This window comes from Balaenoptera borealis (assembly GCF_965194805.1).
Source record: "Balaenoptera borealis genome assembly, chromosome: 7".
In the NCBI taxonomy this organism is placed as follows: Eukaryota; Metazoa; Chordata; class Mammalia; order Artiodactyla; family Balaenopteridae; genus Balaenoptera; species Balaenoptera borealis.
Genome location: NC_138864.1, coordinates 65,352,498 through 65,372,714, shown reverse-complemented (window position 1 = coordinate 65,372,714; position 20,217 = coordinate 65,352,498). Strand labels below are relative to the sequence as shown.

General features: G+C 34.5%; 1 protein-coding gene across 12 annotated transcripts in view; it reads left to right on the top strand.

Annotated features, from left to right (window-relative positions):
• Positions 1 to 20,217, top strand: part of PHF14 (PHD finger protein 14) — a 201,271-nt gene that overhangs the window by 169,426 nt on the left and 11,628 nt on the right. Inside the window, exon 19 of one of the 12 annotated variants that reach the window (XM_082398256.1) lies at positions 6,461 to 6,513. The exons of 9 other annotated variants lie outside the window; for them this stretch is intronic. In XM_082398256.1, the coding sequence (XP_082254382.1) occupies positions 6,461 to 6,513 (53 nt within the window). 2 more of the 12 variants (XM_082398258.1, XM_082398259.1) reach the window with 2 other exon arrangements.

Sequence of the window (20,217 nt, the reverse complement as noted above, 5' to 3'; positions counted from 1 at the left end):
GCTCTTAGTGTTGAATTTCATATGATATTAAATTATTGCTAATAAAAGAGGTCAGTAGATACTGCAGATGTGCTCAGGCTTACCTAAAAAAGTAACGTCTGCCTTAAAAATTCAGTTTGCTAGAATTATAAAGCATTTACCCAGGGAGAGAATTGGTTCCCCAAGGTTATTTGAGGAAAATACGAGTTTCACCTTGAGTCTTATTCATAATGGTTTACTTCTCATTCATTTAAAATAGTGGAATCTTAGAATTTAAATCTAGAAGTGACTTTATAAAGTTACAGATCAACTGGTCAAATTCCCTTAGACCTTTTTTCCCTCAAGGTTATCACTAGTTAAGAAATCTAGAGTTCCAAGAGGTTTGTGAATGAATTGTCGAAGACCCATGATAAGTGGCAGGGCCACCAATGAGGACTTTGACTTTCTGTCTCCAAGTCCTTTGGTCTTTCTCCTATATAGGACTAATGCCCAGTGCTTGTTTATGTACGTTTGTGGTTAAATATCTTACAGCGCCTATATAATTCTTAAGTATTATGTAATTTCCATGATTATCTAATTGAGCTTATAATGTTTGGCATATGTAGACAGAATAAAAATATTATCATTTTGATACTAAAATAAGTTATTTTAAAATTTTCCATGCATTGTGTTATATAATAGTCTGAATTTCATCAAGAGCATAATTTGATACACAGTTCTTCCAGGAGGTTTAATCAAGGTACAGATTACATTCTTTGAAATTATCAGCTTCATTTTGCATCAGTGTAGTATGTGAATCTCTGATTATAGGTATTTTTGTGTTTCATTCTTTAAAACCTAGTTTAAAATTATTTCTAGCACCTGTAAGTTTTTATGCTTATGTCACTTTATTAATGATATTGCTGTTTCTACTTAATATTGCCTTCTCCTTTCCATGTAGTCTCTCCAAACGTGTAAAACTACTGCTTCATGGAAGAAAAAAAATGCTAGTATATTTTCCTCAAATTATCAGAGTATGAGAATTTGCCTGCACATTTTTTGGTGGTTACCTTTTGAATATCTAGATATCAGAAATGGCAAAGTAAAGGAATAATTTACTTAAATAGCTTCACTGTTTATTATTTTTACATTAGGATTTCTTAAACTTTTTTTTGGTGCAGGTTGTGGTTGGTTTGCCGCTACAGATGCTTCTCAATTAAAGCAAAGTTTTATTGAGTTTCCTCCAAAGTATGCTATAGAGAACAATGTTAAATTTATTATCAATGCAAAATCATGAACCACAAACACATTATCCCAAACACATAAAATTACAGATTTTTTATTTTCTCAGTAACTTTAGGTATCCTCAGATTTAAAGCTGGTAGAAATACTTGATGCCCTTTTCTCTTCAGATGGTGATACAAATAGCAATTATTCACTGCTCCATAATGGATCATTTTTATCTACATCTTGCGTCTGTTCTGTTTATATAGAATAAATATTTATGTTTTCTCATTTTTCTCAACTGATACAGATAAAAGAGATTTGAAGTATCAGCTATAATTCATTTCTTGAAAAGAAAGGCCTTATACTGATATTGTATGGAAGAGAAAACGATCTAAATCATTTCAGCAGCAAGCTTATAACCAAGATAACATCAGCATTTTCCTTCTTGAAAATGTATCTTCCCTATATTAAAGTAAGGAAGCAGTATTTTATTAAAAATAGTATGAGAAGCTCAACCTATCATCACAAACCTAGCTTAAAGAAGATCCTGTTATGTTTGATAGGGAAAAAATAATGGTAAGGTTTTGTTTTAGTCACATGTTCACTATACAAGATCATCAAAAAATCCCTAAAATGCAAAAACAACAAAAAAAGTGAAATCGTTCTTATGTTAATAGTTCATAGTTTTCTACTTTTAAGTTCTCAAAACCAAATTATTATTCTACATAGATATACAGTGATAAGACATTAATGACTTAATGGCTAGTGGGCTAATGTCAAAAAAGTTATCAGTTTGAAAAATCTAGAATTTTCTTTTCTGCTCATACACATGATGTAGCCCTGTAATTTAGTACTGCTAGCTGCTTATCTATTTTTTTGTAGTTAAATATTTGTTTAGGATAGGAGCAAGCTATATAACACTTGATCTGCATTACTTAAAAATTAGACATTAAAAGGTGTTAGTAACATTAGAAATATTTCACATGCTTTGCGACTTCAGATTACATTTCCTGACTTTGACTTGGTATTGCCTTTTCCTAATGAAGAACAAAATTTTATTGAACTAAGGTCTATATGCTAAAATACATCCTTAGATAATTTTTTGAAGATGGTGTGTTACAGTAATTTACAAATAAAATATATAAACTTCATTTAGCATAAATGTTTTCTATAAATAACTATGTAGCATTAATTTATTTTAATTACTACTTTTCTCATATTGCTTATCTATTGTATAAGGAATTAAGTGAAAAATTACTTTGAACTGTGTTTTTAAATGTATTAATTATTTTGTTCGCATTATGCAACTAATACATGTTTGTTGTAGATAATTTGAAAAATGCAGAGAAATGGATAAAGAAAACAAAAGTCATAATCTACTTCCCAGGGATTACCACTGTTGGCATATTGATGTATTTCTTTTTAGCGTTTCTTCTTGCCTTCATTTTACAAATATTTACTGAGCCTCTTGTAAGTGTAGGGCCCAGTAATAGTTGTTGGGAGTACCGTGGTATCCGTGAAAGGACATAACCCCTTCCTCTTGATGCTTATAGTCTAAAAGAGAATATAGACAAATGAGATGAAAACTATGGAAGAACTCAAGATACTGTTAAAACCAGGAGCAGTGGAAATAACCTGGTTTGATGGGTCCCAGCAAATATTCTTGATATTTTTAGAAAGTGGTAGGAATCTTCCCTCAATCCCACTACTATTATAGGCGTATGTTCTTACTTACATCCCCTTCCTCCCTCCTTCCCTCCTTCTCTCCTTCCTTCCCTCTCTCTCTCTCTCTCTCTCTCTCTGTCTCATGTTTTTAAAATTCCATTGGCCATTTCAGTGAGGATCTAGAAGGAAAAACAATTCTTATGTGCATATACCTTCATATCTGAAAAATGCATATTATTTTAAAACCACTGTGCATCATTGTCATTTCTACAAACTTAAATAAACTGAAAAAGAGCTAACTTCCAAAATGTCTACAAGGCAATTACTTCACTATGAGCAGAAAAGAATTTAGCATTTCCAAATTATTTTTATGATATAAATATATAAAATATACATAGTATATAATATATATTGTAAAATAACATAGTATAATAAATATATTTTATAAATATATAAATATATAAACTTATAATTTGTATTATATATGAAATATATAATACTATAAAAAGTTGCTGATTCACTTGTTACAATTTATGGAAGTATTTTATTTTATCCAGTTTTAACACTGCCATTTGCCTAAAGCAGCACAGTTTCGTAGCATTTTGTAAAGAAAATTTTGTATTAATATAATTAATTTAATCAAACAATTAAAGAACTGTTTTTCTAATCAAGTAATCATGTGCTTTGTTTTTATCATCATGAAATAGTCTAATGAAAGTGAAAACTAACATGTGTTATAGATATATGTGATAGTACCACTAGGGAAAATATAAAAGCATATTTCATACGAAAAAATTTTTTAAAAACCAATGGCAAATAGACTCTTGCATGTGTTGAGACTAAATTCTTTATTATGAATTATTATTAACTATATTAAATCAATTCTAGTGTTATTTTAGAATGTTTCATTGGAAAATCTAGGCTTATGACAGTATGTTTATGACATAGTTCCTAGTACTTTACAATTAAAATATGAGAATTCCTATAATAGAATATTTATTTACATGTTACAGAATTATATTTTGAAAGCAAATAATTTTGGTATGATCTAAGACTTTATATTTGAAACTAGTACCAGAGGAATATCAGATAGAAAATATCTTAGTTCCTTCGAGAAGAATCTCTTCATTTCCTTTGACATGTTTTAACATTTCCCAATCTTTTGGAGAACTTCACCTCATCCCTTCTCCAGTTATTGCCCATTTCTGTACTACAGCAAAACTTCTAAATAGTTGTCTATACTCAGTACCTCCATTTTCTCTTTTTTCCTCTAAAATTGGAAATGTTTATAAAAAAAATAAGTGAAAGAGTTCAAAAATATTATATACCTCCTGATTACAGTCATGTAGAGTTAATTTTCAGAGTACTCAGTTGAAGTTGGAAAGATCATTCTGATTTGACTGTTTATGGTTGAAGGTATAAAGGAACATCTGCACTTGTTTTTAAAAGCATTTATAGAACCCTGCTACGTGTCAAAGTTTTCCTTTCATACCTACATTCAGCTCCATATGTTCATTTCCAGCATAACTAGGACATGAAAACCTAAAAGGAGATATTGAAAAGGTATTCTTTTTACAGTAAATGCAGTAGACTCACTGTTAGTGCAAATCAGTGCTGCAGTTGTTTTTTGTTTTTTATTCAGACTGAAAGTCTTAGAGACCAGGAGAGAAAACGTATCATATATTATTTTTAGGGAAGGGATATTTTTATGCTGCAGGAAAGGTTTGATTAATATAGAGATATAAAATATAACACATAACAGAAAGCCCAAAGAAATAGTATTGTCAGCAGCCCAGGCTACCAGGAGTAATTTTACCATGATTCTTTTGGTTTTTCCATCATAGTTCAAAGATGGCTGCTATAGCCCCAGTCATTACATCTTTGTTCTTGAAATTAAAGAGTAAGAACAAAGTGCAAAATGGCATCTCCCTCTTTAACTATGTCAGCCAGCCTTTGATCCCTACTACTCCATTAAAATAGCTCTTGTTAAGATCACTTGCTGTCTCTTTCTCAGTAGTCATGCCTGTCCTGAATCTTATCTGACCTCCCAACATCATTTGACAATGTCGACCATTCCCTCTTTCTTGAAACATTTTCTTATCTTGGTTTCTATGACCCTCAGAGTCCCCTAATATTCTTTCTACGTAAATGGGAACTCTTTCTCAGTCTTCTTAGCTGAATTCTCCACCTGTACCCAAGTTTTATTATCATGGCGTAGTCCTTGGGACCCTTTTCTTCTCTGTATGCCATTCCCTAGATGAATGCATATAGTCTCAGCTATAAGTTGGGGACTTCCAGATTTTATTGGTAGCCCTGAACTCCTCCCTCAAGATCTAAATTCATGTATCCTCATGTTTGCCTGACATTCCCATTGGATAGCTAAAGATTGTCTCAAGCTTAATGTTGCTGAAATAGAATTTTTTTTCCTGATCCTTCCTCACTCCCACTCCCATCACAACTTACTTCTCTCTTAGTCTTTCCTAACTCACTACTACCATTTTTGTGTGCCCCAAACAGGAATCATTCCTAATTACTCTCTTTTGTTTATTCCCCAATTTCTACCTCGCAGCCTGTCCTGACTCAGAACCATGTCATACATCTTTCCATTCCCACCACTACTGCAGTGCTCCACACCACCATCATTTCTGATTTATACTGTTGCAGTTGTCTTCTGCCTTATTTCCCTATTTTCATTCTTACCTATAACCTCTACCCTTCCTTCTCTGTACAGCAACTAAAATAAGCTTAAAGCTCAAAATCATATTACTAGTATTAAACCCTTCAGTGGCTTCTCACTGTAAATGGAATAACCAGTGTGGCTTACAAAGGCAACCTAACATTGCCTCCTGCCACATATACTGGTGGTCATACATGCTGAGCTCATCTGTACTGTAGGGCCCTTTGCCCTTGTTCCCTATGCCTGGACATTCTCTTCTCACAGATTAGTACCTGACTGGCTCTTTCAAATCATTCACGTCTCAGCCTGAATGCCACCTCTTTAGTAGAGGAACTTCCCTCACTACCTTGTCTAAGGAAAACTGTGCTCCCACACATTGTATTCCTTTCCTTTGTTTTTTCTACTACATCAAAATATGAAATTATTTATCTGTTAATAGTTTATTGTCTCTTTCCTGTTGAAGTTTAAGATCTCTGAGGACAAAGACATGCTGTTGTTTACCACTTGTTTCTCCATCTCCTAGAACAGAACCTGGCACATAGTAGACATTCACATATTTGTAGGTTAATAAACAGTAGAAAACATTTCTATATTATAAGTTTAAGTAATTCTTAACATTATACTTACCATTTGTATTGAAATACTAAAACTGTAGTTAGAAAAGGAAGCAAAACTGATCATTTTTATCCTGGTAAAAAGAAAAAGCACTTTCTCCAACCATGTACATCTGAGCTCAACTTTCGACCCTGGTTTTTGGAAATGTATTTTAAATTCTATAATATAATAGCTGCCATTGTTTTGAGCACCTACTGTGTAACACATTTTGCTAGTAAATGTAAACATTTTACTAGTATAGTTTGCATGCATAATCATACTTACAATCCCCAAAGGCTGTTTTTTGAGGTTAGTTTTTAATTTTTTTACATTTTACAGGTAAGGAAACTGAGACTGAGAGGTCATGTAACTTTCCCAAGGTCACACCAATAGTAAGTGCCAAAACAGGATTCAGATAGATTTGTCTGAGGCCTAATGTATATACACTCTCCACTGTGCTCATGTAGATACTTTGGGTAAGAATACACAATTATTTTACAATATAAAATCGGTTCAATTCTTAGAATACCTAAATGCACACCACCCACACACACACAACGTCAGCAACATTTTTTGTTTTTATGCATGCTCTGTTTTTGCCAGCATTTGATTTATTTTTTTTTAATTTGATTTAATTCATTTATTTATTTTGGCTGCGCCGGATCTTAGTTGTGGCACGTGGGATCTTTGTTGTGGCATGCGGGATCATTAGTTGCGGCATGCGGGCTTCTTAGTTGCGGCATGTGGACTTATTATTTGCAGCTTGCGGCCTCTTAGTTGTGGCATGCAGACTCTTAGTTGTGGCATGAGAACTCTTAGTTGCGGCATGCACGCATTATCTAGTTCCCCGACCAGGGATCAAACCCAGGCCCCCTGCGTTGGGAGCGCAGACTCTTACACACTGGACCACCAGGGGAGTTCCCAGCATTAGATTTAAAATCATATTGATTCATCATGGTCACTACTGGCTCATCATGACAAACAGTTCCAGACAGCAACTTAGGAGACTTGAATTCTGATTCCAGCTCTACTATTAAGTAACTGTGGGACCCTGGGGAGGTAAATTATGTATTTTAAGAATGGTTTCTCTATCAGTAGAGTAAAAAGAGTGGATCAAATGAACCATCCTCTAAATAAAGTACCTTCTGTCTCTATAATTGTATGGCTCTTAATAGAGAAGAGTGGTCTGGAAAATCACTGAAATCTGTTGTAACTTATGTTAGTATCTGACTTATCTCTTAAATGTGAATTGCTTATTTAATATATTGATTTGCTCTTCTTAGAAATACACACAGTGAGTAGTAGACTCACTTTAGTGAGACTGCTTTAATCAGTCTTGAAATTTAGAGAGGTAATTAGAAGAATATGGATACAGAATTTAATAGTTGTCTTGAATAATCTATATTATTTTATTTTTTGTTATCTACCTTTGATTTTCCTCATATTACAAATAGAGGTGCTCACTGAATTCTCTTCTGCTTATTGCAGTGTTTCAGTTGATTCTCTTGACATTTCCAGGTATAAACAAATAGGGATGGTTTTACCTCCTCTTTTACAATTTTATACTTCACGTCCTTCTCTTGTCTAATTGTGTTGGCCAGTATCTCCAAAACAAGATTAAATAATAGTGGTATATTTGTCATCACCTTGACTTGGATTGTTTCTAGCGTGTTTCTTGGATTGTTGCTAGCTTTTGAGCTGAAAATGTGTATGTTATTTTTAAAAAGTATAACAAATAAATATGTAAAATATAATAATGAAAATAAACTGGGAGTTGTAGAAGTATAATATGATGCCATTCATATAAAATGTTAAAATAAAAAAACATACCAGGGAGTGATTAATGTCCAATTCAGCGTATTGGTTACATCTGGTAAAAAGGAAGGAAGAGGAATGGGATGGGGAAGGAATATCCAGAGGGCTTCAATAAGTGTTATAAGTTATGGTTATGATTATTGCTATGTTTGCAACATTTTATAACAAAATAATTGGACTTGCTGAAGAAACAAGGAGGTGTCTGTTGAGGAATAGAGAAGATAGGAGGCATAAATTGAACTCACTTTTACAATTCAAGTGCATAAATTTCCTGAGAGCAGGGATCAGCTCTGTCCTCCTCTCTACCATGAACATATGCACAGCACATAGTAGGTATTCACTTATAATTTTTGAATGAAAAAATAGAGGAAAGAAAGGAGGATATTTTTCATTAGTTTTCCCTATTCCTTCTTTCTCCTTATTCTTTCGTACACATCATTAATTAAGTAAAGCTTAGTTTAAATAATTTAGGCATATAGATCTATTTTGTATATTAGAAGCCTACATTTTTTCTAAATGTACAAAATGTTACCAAGTTTTCCATACAGCTTTCCAGAAATCAACATATTATTACATATTTATTGTGCTGCTTGTGATGTGTAAAACACATAACACAAATTAATTATCGGGTACACTACTTGTGTGCTGAGTCCTAAAAATGATTCATGCTACCTACATTCAGAGGAGGCAAAACGGTATCGCAGTCTCAAATGCCTGCTGTTGCTCAGTTATATTCCTGCTTTATCCTTCTTTTGAAATTGAATATGTCATATATCAACAAGACATTTCAAACTGTGGTGAAATACAGAGTATACAGCTTACTTTTTTTATTTTAAAAGAAAATTGGAATTAAAAACGTCACATTCTGTTTATGTACTTTCTATGATAAAATACGTAACAGTAATTTAAAAAGTTAAGAAAAGTAAAATCATTTTTTTAATGCTGTCATAGTTCAGTGGAGAATTAGAAATTTATGTTTCCTAGGTAATTGTTGAACACCTGTACTATGAAAATTAGCACTTTCCAATTGTTTAACGAATTTTGATTGAACAATATGGTTGCCGCATAATGTGGCCATGAGATCATTAACTTTTATTTTCTCATTTTTATATATTTAAATTTATAATTTAATTTTCATTAACTGTTCCATTTTGTCAGTTTTGTATTCAATTTAATATTATACCAGGATTTTCTTTTGAGACCCTTCAGTTTGAACTCTCAACGTTTCCAAGAGCTTCCAAGAGTCCTTCATGGACCTACCTCTGTAGAAGCTTGTGATTCTTCTTCTTAAAAATAGAGGCTATTTTTTCTTTCTCAGCAAGTAAGCTTTTGTGTTAATAACTGTCAAAGAATTGAGAAAGCCATGGACCTCAATAATAAATTCTCTTTACATGAGCTTATTTGAAGACAAAAGAGCAGCCATCCCAAGGTAATGGCAGAATTTTATGTTTCTCAGAAACTGATCCTTGCAACATTTTCCCAATACCCCTTTTTGTTCTCAACTATTCCTGTGTCCTCATGAGAGTTAGGAAATATAACACAACAAATCCTAATATTGTCAGAATGCTTGAAAAAATGAAAAGGCAGTTGGTATGTTTATCAGGATTTCTCATAAATAATCTTCAGGGAGCAGAATTCTAAACTGTTCTGGATTTAAAGATTGCTTTCCAGTGATTTCTGCAAGACAGACTTAGGATCTTTTTGTATAACTGAGTAATTAATGTGGTCAGTATCTGTTGGGCAAAAAATGAATTATTTTGGAAAAATATGTGAGGTTTAAAATTTATTGATCATGAGCAGTTCTACTTGTCTGCGTGGTATATTGGAAAGAGAACTCTTTGGAGTCAGACAGAGCTGAGTTTAAATCCCAGCTCCTCTTATATTTTTAGGTATGTGACCAAGGGCAGTTCTTTTATGTCTTCAATTCTCAATTTTCTAGATGGGAAATGGGAATAAGACTTATCTTGCCTGGCATTTGTGAGGATTACATACAATGCATGTAAATACTTTGTATTTAATAAGTACTCAAAAAGTCAAAACTACTATTTGTTTCCCATGCATCTACATAGTACGGAATTTATTCATATAGTCAAGAAATGTTGAGACACTGTGATATGATAGAAATGACACTAGCTTCTGAGGATACTGTGGTTAGCAAGACAGAGAAAATGTGCTATCATGGAGCTTCCACTCTAGTGAAGGAAGACAGATGACATATAAAATAAGTAAATGATCATTTCACTGTGATAAATGTTACGAGGAATGATCTGGTTGGTGGAGGAAGGGCAGGTTCCGTGCATGAAGTCAGAGAACTCACTGATTAAGAACGTATAACAAAAACAAAAAACAAAAAAAACTAGGCATATAAAATTAAAGGCAGAGGAAAGAGCTAGTGCTATTTGTTCAGGAATCAGAAGGAAGACCAGCATGTTTGGAGCTGCTTAAGCAAGTTGGAGAACTGTTCAAGATGAAGCCAGAAACGTGGAAGGGGCCAGATGATAATAGGACTTTATAGGCCATGGCAGGAGTTTGGATTCTACTCTAAACACAGTACTATTGGAGGGTTTCAAGCAAAGGTGGGATGTGATATTCTCTGTGTCTTAAAAAAATTGCTGCCTACTATATGGACAATAGGTTGTACAACTGTGAAATGGAAGCAAGAAGGCTGATTAGGAAGCTATTAAAGTAATCCAGGCAAGAAATATGACAGCATGGACTAAGATGGTAACAATGGAGATGGAAAGCACTAGACAGATTTTAGATACTCTGTGGTGATAGAGACAACAGGAGTTGGCTGTGGGGTGTGAGAGAAAGAAAAGAATCAAGGAATGACTCCTAGAGTTTGCATTTGAGCAATTGGGTAAATTATAGACCAAGAGAGGTATAAGGCTGTTTGGGGAGGTTGGCAGTGGTTAGGAAGAGGAATCAAGTTTGGCTTTGTACATGGTATGTTTGAGGTGCCTATTTAAAAGTTCAGTGAAGACATCAAGTAGCAGTGGACATACGAGTTTAAAGCATGGAATATACGCCAGGCTGAAGATATAAATTGGAGAGTCATCATAAAATAGATGGCATTTGAAGCCCTTTAGAGCCATCTCCAGATAACAGAACAGAGTTCTAAAGACAGCGATGAAAAGAAGTTAAAAGAAATAAAAGATACAGGGAAAATTCAGAGAACTAGGAGAAGAAAATTAAGAAAGATGCCTATGTTGTATTGGTAAGAATGCTTTAACTGCAAGTAATAGAAAGCGCAACTACTTTTTTAATATTTCATACCTTGTAGATTCAGAATTGAGAATATTAGATGTTTATAAGGTGAATAAAGACATTTTCTTTGTCTTCTGATGTCATCTGTGTGTTGACTTTAGGTTTGTCACTCCTTCTTATTCTTCAGGTCTCAATGTATCTGTCATTTTCCGGAGGGGGAGGAGCTTCTATGAAATTCTTAGGTCCTTCTAGTAAAACCCTCATAGCACTATACTTTCATTGAACATATCATAATTGCAGTTACATAGTTGCTCGAGAAACACATTGTTTTGGACACAGATTACAAGCTCCATAATGCTGGGAGTCTGTCTCTTATGTATCAGTTTTTTTTCTGTTTAGCACCTATCACAATACCTGACACATAGTTGATAGTCAGGGAAGAATGTAAATGGCTTTTGTAGCTCTCTGAATGCTCTTTTCAAATAGGGTTTTAAAATGTCATTGTATGTAACATTTTTTCTAATGTTGTATAGCCTAGATCATGGACTATTGAGAAACACTTTATACTTATAGAATAACTCACTGGTCATAGAAAACATTAGTTAACTAAGTACATTTTCAGGCAGGCTTTATAAATGATTTGGTACTTGCCACATGGCCTACTTTTTGGAATCATTTAAGAACATAGCAGTACATGGTTTTCATTATGGTAACAGTTTAAAACAAGGAGTTTAAAAACTAATATTTTTCTTTAAAAAGCAAAATAGTGTTTATATGGTTATCTGTGAATTCAAGATGTGGAAATGTGGCTGTTAGGTTTGACACTGATCATGAAATACAACTATTAGAGAAATTTTCTTGTGTGGAATTTTCTAAAATACTATTTTTAATTTTTCTTGAAGCAAAATCTACTTTTTGTCACCCATGAAAAATTAATGTGCCATAAGAAATGTGTTACTTGGATGTCTAATGAGCTATTAATTTCCAATAAAACTGTGACGATTAATGGATTCACTCTAGGGAAAATAGCATTCAACTTGAAATAGAGATATTTGAGGCAACTTAATCTGTTCACTTGGGAGTAAAGTTTTTAAAATTCACTTTCTAAACATAAGTTTACTTCTCAAAGATATAGTCCTTTGATGTTAAGTTAATCTTAATAAAAGAGCAGTCAGTGTAAGTTACATTGAGAGGTATTTTTTTAAAGATTCACAATACCACTCTTTGAGAATGAAGGAGGGTATATTATTTCAATGCCATACCCGAACTCTAGAATATCAATCATTAAAAAAAAAAAAACACAACTCTCCTTATGTATTGTCATAGTTTAGTTTTTTTCTCTTAACATTTTATGCCTGATAGACTTTATAATATACTTTCTCCATTGCACTGTAATTCTGTGCCTCCCTGTCTTCCACATTGGAACACGGACTCCTCTAGGCAGCAAGACATTTCATTCATCTTTGTTATTTCCAATACCTTTCCCAGTGTCCGACACACGATCATTGTTCAATAAATTTTTGCAGGAGGAAGAAAGGAAAGATTCTAGGAATAGAATTTACTTCAAGAGTTAAGATTATCTTAAAAAGATAAAATGTTTAATATGAGTCAAGGGATGAAATGTATTCCAGACTCTTCTAAAATGAGGAAATTATTTACCATTAACAGTTGAATCTGGTTCTAATGGTTCTTAAACTTCATGAATCCACAAAACACGGCAATGAGTTTCATGTGTGAAACATCACTCAGTATTACTGAATGACTGTGATTTTACTAGTGAGCAGTAAATACTGATTTATATTGTGGAATCTGTAATGAGCTGTCCATATCACAGAAATGCCAAAACTCTGTTATTCATAACTCTGATTACCTCTGCATACTATTTTGGTGGGTAACTTTATAGTATTTAAAACATAAGTATACTTATTTCTAAATCATCTAACAAAGCTCATTGCTTGCTTGTCTGGTTTTACTTTTTGTGTTGAGATAATTTTGATTTTAAAAGTATGAAGCACCCAGCTTCTCCTTATGGTAACATCTTATGTAATAGGACAGTTATGAAACCTAAACATCAAGTTACATAAATAACGTCATTTTCATTAAGAGAGTTTGTGTTACCTGTCACTTTTTGAATGTCTTCTACCTCTTCTCTAAAGTAGCACTAAGATTGTGATATTACCATTTATGTAAATTCTGTTTATTTCTTTGACAGTGATTTGATACATATGAGCTATAACTGTCCTTTGTTTAGAACGTCAAAACTCAGCAAAGGAAGTATAAAACTTCAGTATTTTCTCATATTTTTTATTATGGCATCAATTAAAATGGCCAAAGATTATGCTTTTTCTAATGGCAATATAGAAGTTAGTTTGGGTAAAATTTAACTGTAGGGCTTGACTAAGCCAAAAAAAAATTTTGTTTAGTTGCAATATAGTTGATTTACAATATTGTGTTAGTTTCAGGTGTACAGCAAAGTGATTTGTTTGTATACACACACACACACACACACACACATACATAAAATATATTCTTTTTTATCAGTACTTTTCCATTATAAGTTATTAAAAGATACTGAATATAGTTCCCTATGGTATACAGTAAATCCTTGTTGTTTATTTTACATATGATAGTGTGTATCTGTTAATCCCATACTCCTAATTTATCCTTCCCGTGCCCCCTTCCCTTTTGGTAACCATAAGTTTGTCTTCTCTGTCTACGAGTCTGTTTGTTTTGTAAATAAGTTCATTTGTATTATTTTTTAGATTCCACATATAAGTGATATCATATGGTATTTGTCTTTCTCAGTCTGCCTTACTTCACTTAGTATGATAATCTCTAGGTCCACCCATGTTGCTGCAAAGGGCATTATTTATTCTTTTTTGTGGATGAGTAATATTCCATTGTATATATACACTTCTTCTCTATGCATTCATCTGTTGGACACTAAGGTTGCTTCCGTGTCTTGGCTATTGTAAATACTGCTGCAGTGAACATTGGGGTGCATATATCTTTTCAAATTAGAGTTTTTGTCTTTTCTGGGTATGTGCACAGGAGTGGGATTGCTGGATCATACAGTAACTCTATTTTTAGTTTTTTAAGGGACACATACCATTTTCCTTAGTGGCTGCACCAATTTATATTCCCACCAACAGTGTAGGAGTGTTCCCTTTTCTCCAAACCCTGTACAGCATTTGTTATTTGTAGACTTTTTCATGATGGCTATTCTGAGCAGTGTGAGATGATACCTCATTGTAGTTTTGATTTGCATTTCTCTAATAAATAGCGATGTTGAGCATCTTTTCATGTGCCTGTTGGTCATCTGTATGTCTTCTTTGGAGAAATGTCTATTTAGGTCTTCTGCCCATTTTTTGATTGGGTTGTTTGTGGTTTGGTTTTTTGTTTTTTTTTTTTTCAAAAATTTATTTATTTATTTATTTATGGCTGTGTTGGGTCTTCGTTTCTGTGCGAGGGCTTTCTCTAGTTGCGGCAAGCGGGGGCCACTCTTCATCGCGGTGCGCGGGCCTCTCATTATCGCGGCCTCTCTTGTTGCGGAGCACAGGCTCCAGACGCGCAGGCTCAGTAATTGTGGCTCACGGGCCTAGTTGCTCTGCGGCATGTGGGATCTTCCCAGACCAGGGCTCGAACCCGTGTCCCCTGCATTGGCAGGCAGATTCTCAACCACTGCACCACCAGGGAAGCCCTGTGATTTTGTTTTTTTAATTGAGTTGTATGAGCTGTTTGTATATTTTGGAAATTAAGCCCTTGTCAGTCACATCTTTTGCAAATATTTTCTCCCAGTCCATAGGTTGTCTTTTCATTTTGTTTATGGTTTGCTTTGCTGTGCAAAAGCTTATAAGTTTGATTAGGGCCCATTTGTTTATCTTTGCTTTTATATCTTTTGCCTTGGGTGACTGATTTAAGAAAATATTGCTACCATTTATGTCAGAGAATATTTTGCCTGTGTTCTCTTCTAGGAGTTTTATGGTATCATGTCTTATATTTAAGTCTTTAAGCCACTTTGAGTTCAATTTTGTGCATGGTGTGAGGGAGTGTTCTAACTTCATTGATTAACATGTGGCTGTCTAGCTTTCCCAACACCACTTGCTGAAGAAACTGTCTTTTCTCCATTATATATTTTTGCCTCCTTTGTTGAAGATTAATTGACCATTAATTTACTTCTGGGCTCTCTATTCTGCTCCATTGATCCATATGTCTGTTTTTGTGCCAGTACCATGCTGTTTTTATTACTGTAGCTCTATAGTATTATCTGAAGTCTGGAAGGGTTATACCTCCAGCTTTGTTCTTTTCTCTCAGAACTGCTTTGGCAATTCTGGGTCTTTAGTGATTGCATATAAATATTACGATTATTTGTTTAGTTCTGTGAAAAATGTCATGGGTAAATTGATAGGGATAACATTAAACCTGTAGATTGCTTTGGGTAATATGGCCACTTTAACTATATTAATTCTTCCAATCCAAGAGCATGGGATTTCTTTCCATTTCCTTGAATCATCTTCGATTTCTTTTATCAATGTTTTATAGTTCTCAGAGTATAAGTCTTTCACCTGCTTGGTCAGGTTTATCCCTAGGTATTCTTTTGTTTGTTTGTTTGTTTTTAATGCAATTTTGAACAGGACTTTTTTTTTTTTACTTTCTCTTTCTGATACTTCATTGTTAATGCAAAGAAATGCAACAGATTTCTGTATACTAATCTTGTATCCTGCTACCTTGCTGAATTCATTTATCACTTCTAATAGTTTTTGTGCGGAGTCTTTAGGGTTTTCTACATAGAGTATCATGTCATCTGCATATAATGACAATTTTACCTCTTCCCTTTTGATTTAGGTACCTTTTATTTTTTCTTGTCTGATTGCTGTGGCTAGGACTTCCAATACTATGTTGAATAGAAGTGGTGAGAATGGGTGTCCTTGTCTTGTCCCAGAATTTAGTGGGAAGGCATTCAGCTTTTCGCCATTGAGTATTATGTTGGCTGTGGGTTTGTCACAAATGGCTTTTATTCTGTTGAGATATGTTCCCTCTATACCCAGTTTGGCAAGAGTTTTTATCATGAATGGATGTTGAATTTTATCATATGCCTTTTCTGCCATCTATTGAGATGATCATGTGGTTGGTGTCTTTTGTTGATGTGGTGTATCACATTGATTGATTTGTGTATGTTGAACCATCTTTGTGACCCTAGAATGATTCCAACTTGATCATGGTGTATGATCCTTTTTATGAATTGTTGGATTCAGTTTGCTAATATTTTGTTGAGGATTTTTGCATCTATATTCATCAAAGATATTGGCCTGTAATTTTCTTTACTTAATGTCTGTCTTTTTGGTATCAGGGTGATGGTGGCTTCATAGAATGACTTTGGGAGTGTTCCCTCCTCTTCAGTCTTTTGGAAGAGTTTAAGAAGGAGTTTAAGAAGTTTAAGAAGTATAAGTTCTTCTTTGCATGTTTGGTAGAATTCCCCGGTGAAGCTGTCCAGTCCTGGACTATTATTTGCAGGGACTTTTAAAAAAATTACAGATCGTATTTTACTTCTAGTGATTAGTCTGTTCAAATTATCTGTTTCTTCTCGATTCAGTTTTGTCAGACTGTATGTTTCTAGAAACTTGTCCATTCCTTCTGGGTTGTCCATTTTGTTGGCATGTAACTGTTTATAATATTTTCTTATGATTTTTGTATCAATATTTATGCATTATTCATTGTTATTTCTCCTCCTTCAATTCGTAATTTATTTGGGTCCTCTCTCTTTTCTTCTTGGTGAGCCTAGCCAGAGGTTTGTTGATTTTATTTATCCTTTCAAAGAACCAGTTCTTGGTTTTATTGATTTTTTTCTATTGTTTTTTTAATCTCTATTTTATTTATTTCCTCTCTGATCTTTATTATTTCTTTCCTTCCACTGACTGTAGATTGTGTTTGTTCTTCTTATTCTAATTCTTTTAGGTGGTAGTTTAGGTTGTTTATTTGGGATTTTTCTTATTTTCTGAGAAAGGCCTGTATTTCTATGAACTTCCCTCTTAGAACTTCTTTTGCTGTGTCCCATTGATTTTGTATGGTGTGTTTTTATTGTCATTTATCTTGAGGTATTTTTTTCATTTCATCATTGACCCACTGGTTTTTTAGCAGCGTGTTGTTTGGTCTCCATGTAATCATTTTTTGTTCTCATTTCTCTTTCTGTGATTGATTTCTATTTTCATTCCATTATGGTCAGAAAAGATGCTTGAAATAATTTCTATCCTTTTAAATTTGTGGAGGTTTGTTTTGTGGCCTAGTATGTGGTGTATCCTAGAGAATGTTCCATATGCACTTGAAAAGAATGTGTATTCTGGTTTTTTTGGATGTAATGTCCTGTAGATATCAACTAAGTCTAACTGTTTTATTGTGTCATTTAGGATCTCTGTTGCCTTATTGATTTTCTGTCTGGAAGATCTGTCCAGTGATGTCAGCGGAGTGTTAAAGTCTCCTACTATTATTGTATTCCCATCAATTTCTCCCTTTATGTCTGTTAGTATTTATTTTATGTATTTAGGTACTTCTCTCTTGGGTGCATATATGTTAACAAGTGTGATATCCTCTTCTTGTATTGGTCTTTTTATCATTATATAGTGTCCTTCTTTGTCTTTCTTTATGGCCTTTGTTTTATTTTATTTATTTATTTTTTAATTAATTTATTTTTGGCTGCGTTGGGTCTGTTGCTGTGCACAGGCTTTCTCTAGCCATGTTGAGCAGGTTCTACTCTTTGTTGCAGTGCACAGGCTTCAATTTTGGTGGCTTCTCTTGTTGGAGAGCATGGGGTCTAGGCACGTGGCCTTCAGTAGTTGCAGCATGCGGGCACAGTAGTTGCGGCATGCAGGCCCTAGAGCATGCGGGCTTCAGTAGTTGTTGCGTGTGGGCTCAGTACTTGTGGCGCATGGGCTCTGGGGTGCATGGGCTTCAGTAGTTGTGGTGCACGGGCTCGGTAATTGTGGATCGTGGGCTCTAGAGCGCAGGCTCAGTAGTTGTGGCTCACAGACTTAGTTGCTCCGCGACATGTGGGATCTTCCTGGACCAGGGCTCAAACCTGTGTCCCTTGCATTGGCAGGCAGATTCTTAACCACTGCACCACCAGGGAAGTCCCTGGTCTTTATTTTAAAGTCTATTTTGTCTGATATGACTATTGCTACCTTCGCTTTCTTGTCATTTCCACTTGCATGAATACCTTTTTCCATCCCCTCACTTTCAATCTATATGTGTCTTTTTCCCTAAAGTATTTCTCTTGTAGGCAACATATTTTAGGTTCTTATTCTGTTATCCAATCTGCCACTCTCTCTCTTGATTGGAGCATTTAGTCAGTTGACATTTAAAGTATTTATTTATTTATTTATTTATTTATTTATTTATTTATTTATTTATTTATTTTTTAAACATCTTTATTGAAGTATAATTGCCTTACAATGGTGTGTTAGCTTCTGCTTTATAACAAAGTGAGTCAGTTATACATATACAATATGTTCCCATTTCTCTTCCCTCTTGCATCTCCCTCCCTCCCACCCTCCCCATCCCACCCCTCTAGGTGGTCACAAAGCACCGAGCTGATCTCCCTGTGCTATGCGGCTGCTTCCCACTAGCTATCTATTTTACATTTGGTAGTGTATATATGTCCATGACACTCTCTTACCCTGTCACATCTCACCCCACCCCCTCCCCATATCCTCAAGTCCATTCTCTAGTAGGTCTGTGTCTTTATTCCCGTCTTGCCACTAGGTTCTTCATGGCCTTTTTTTTTTCCCTTAGATTCCGTATATATGTTAGCATACTGTATTTGTTTTTCTCTTTCTGACTTATTTCACTCTGTATGACAGACTCTAACTCCATCCACCTCATTACAAATACCTCCATTTCATTTCTTTTTATGGCTGAGTAATATTCCATTGTATATATGTGCCACATCTTCTTTATCCATTCATCTGTCGATGGACATTTAGGTTGCTTCCATGTCCTGGCTATTGTAAATAGAGCTGCAATGAACATTTTGGTACATGACTCTTTTTGACCTATGGTTTTCTCAGGGTATATGCCCAGTAGTGGGATTGCTGGGTTGTATGGTAGTTCTATTTGTAGTTTTTTAAGGAACCTCCGTACTGTTCTCCATAGTGGCTGTATCAATTTACATTCCCACCAACAGTGCAAGAGGGTTCCCTTTCCTCCACACCCTCTCCAGCATTTACTGTTTCCAGATTTTTTGATTATGGCCATTCTGACCGGTGTGAGATGATATCTCATTGTAGTTTTGATTTGCATTTCTCTAATGATTAATGATGTTGAGCATTCTTTCATGTGTCTGTAGGCCATCTGTATATCTTCTTTGGAGAAATGTCTATTTAGGTCTTCTGCCCATTTTTGGATTGGGTTGTTCGTTTTTTTGTTATTGAACTGCATGAGCTGCTTGTAAATCTTGGAGATTAATCCTTTGTCAGTTGCTTCATTTGCAAATATTTTCTCCCATTCTGATGGTTGTCTTTTGGTCTTGTTTATGGTTTCCTTTGCTGTGCAAAAGCTTTTAAGTTTCATTAGGTCCCATTTGTTTATTTGTGTTCTTATTTCCATTTCTCTGGGAGCTGGGTCAAAAAGAATCTTGCTGTGATGTATGTCATAGAGTGTTCTGCCTATGTTTTCCTCTAAGAGTTTGATAGTGTCTGCCCTTACACTTAGGTCTTTAATCCATTTTGAGTTTATTTTTGTGCATGGTGTCAGGGAGTGTTCTAATTTCATACTTTTACATGTAGCTGTCCAATTTTCCCAGCACCACTTATTGAAGAGGCTGTCTTTTCTCCACTGTATATGCTTGCCTCCTTTATCAAAGATAAGGTGACCATATGTGTGTGGGTTTATCTCTGGGCTTTCTATCCTGTTCCATTGATCTATATTTCTGTTTTTGTGCCAGTACCAAACTGTCTTGATTACTGAAGGTTTGTAATATAGTCTGAAGTCAGGGAGCCTGATTCCCCCAGCTCCATTTTTCGTTCTCAAGATTGCTTTGGCTATTCGGGGTCTTTTGTGTTTCCATACAAATTGTGAAATTT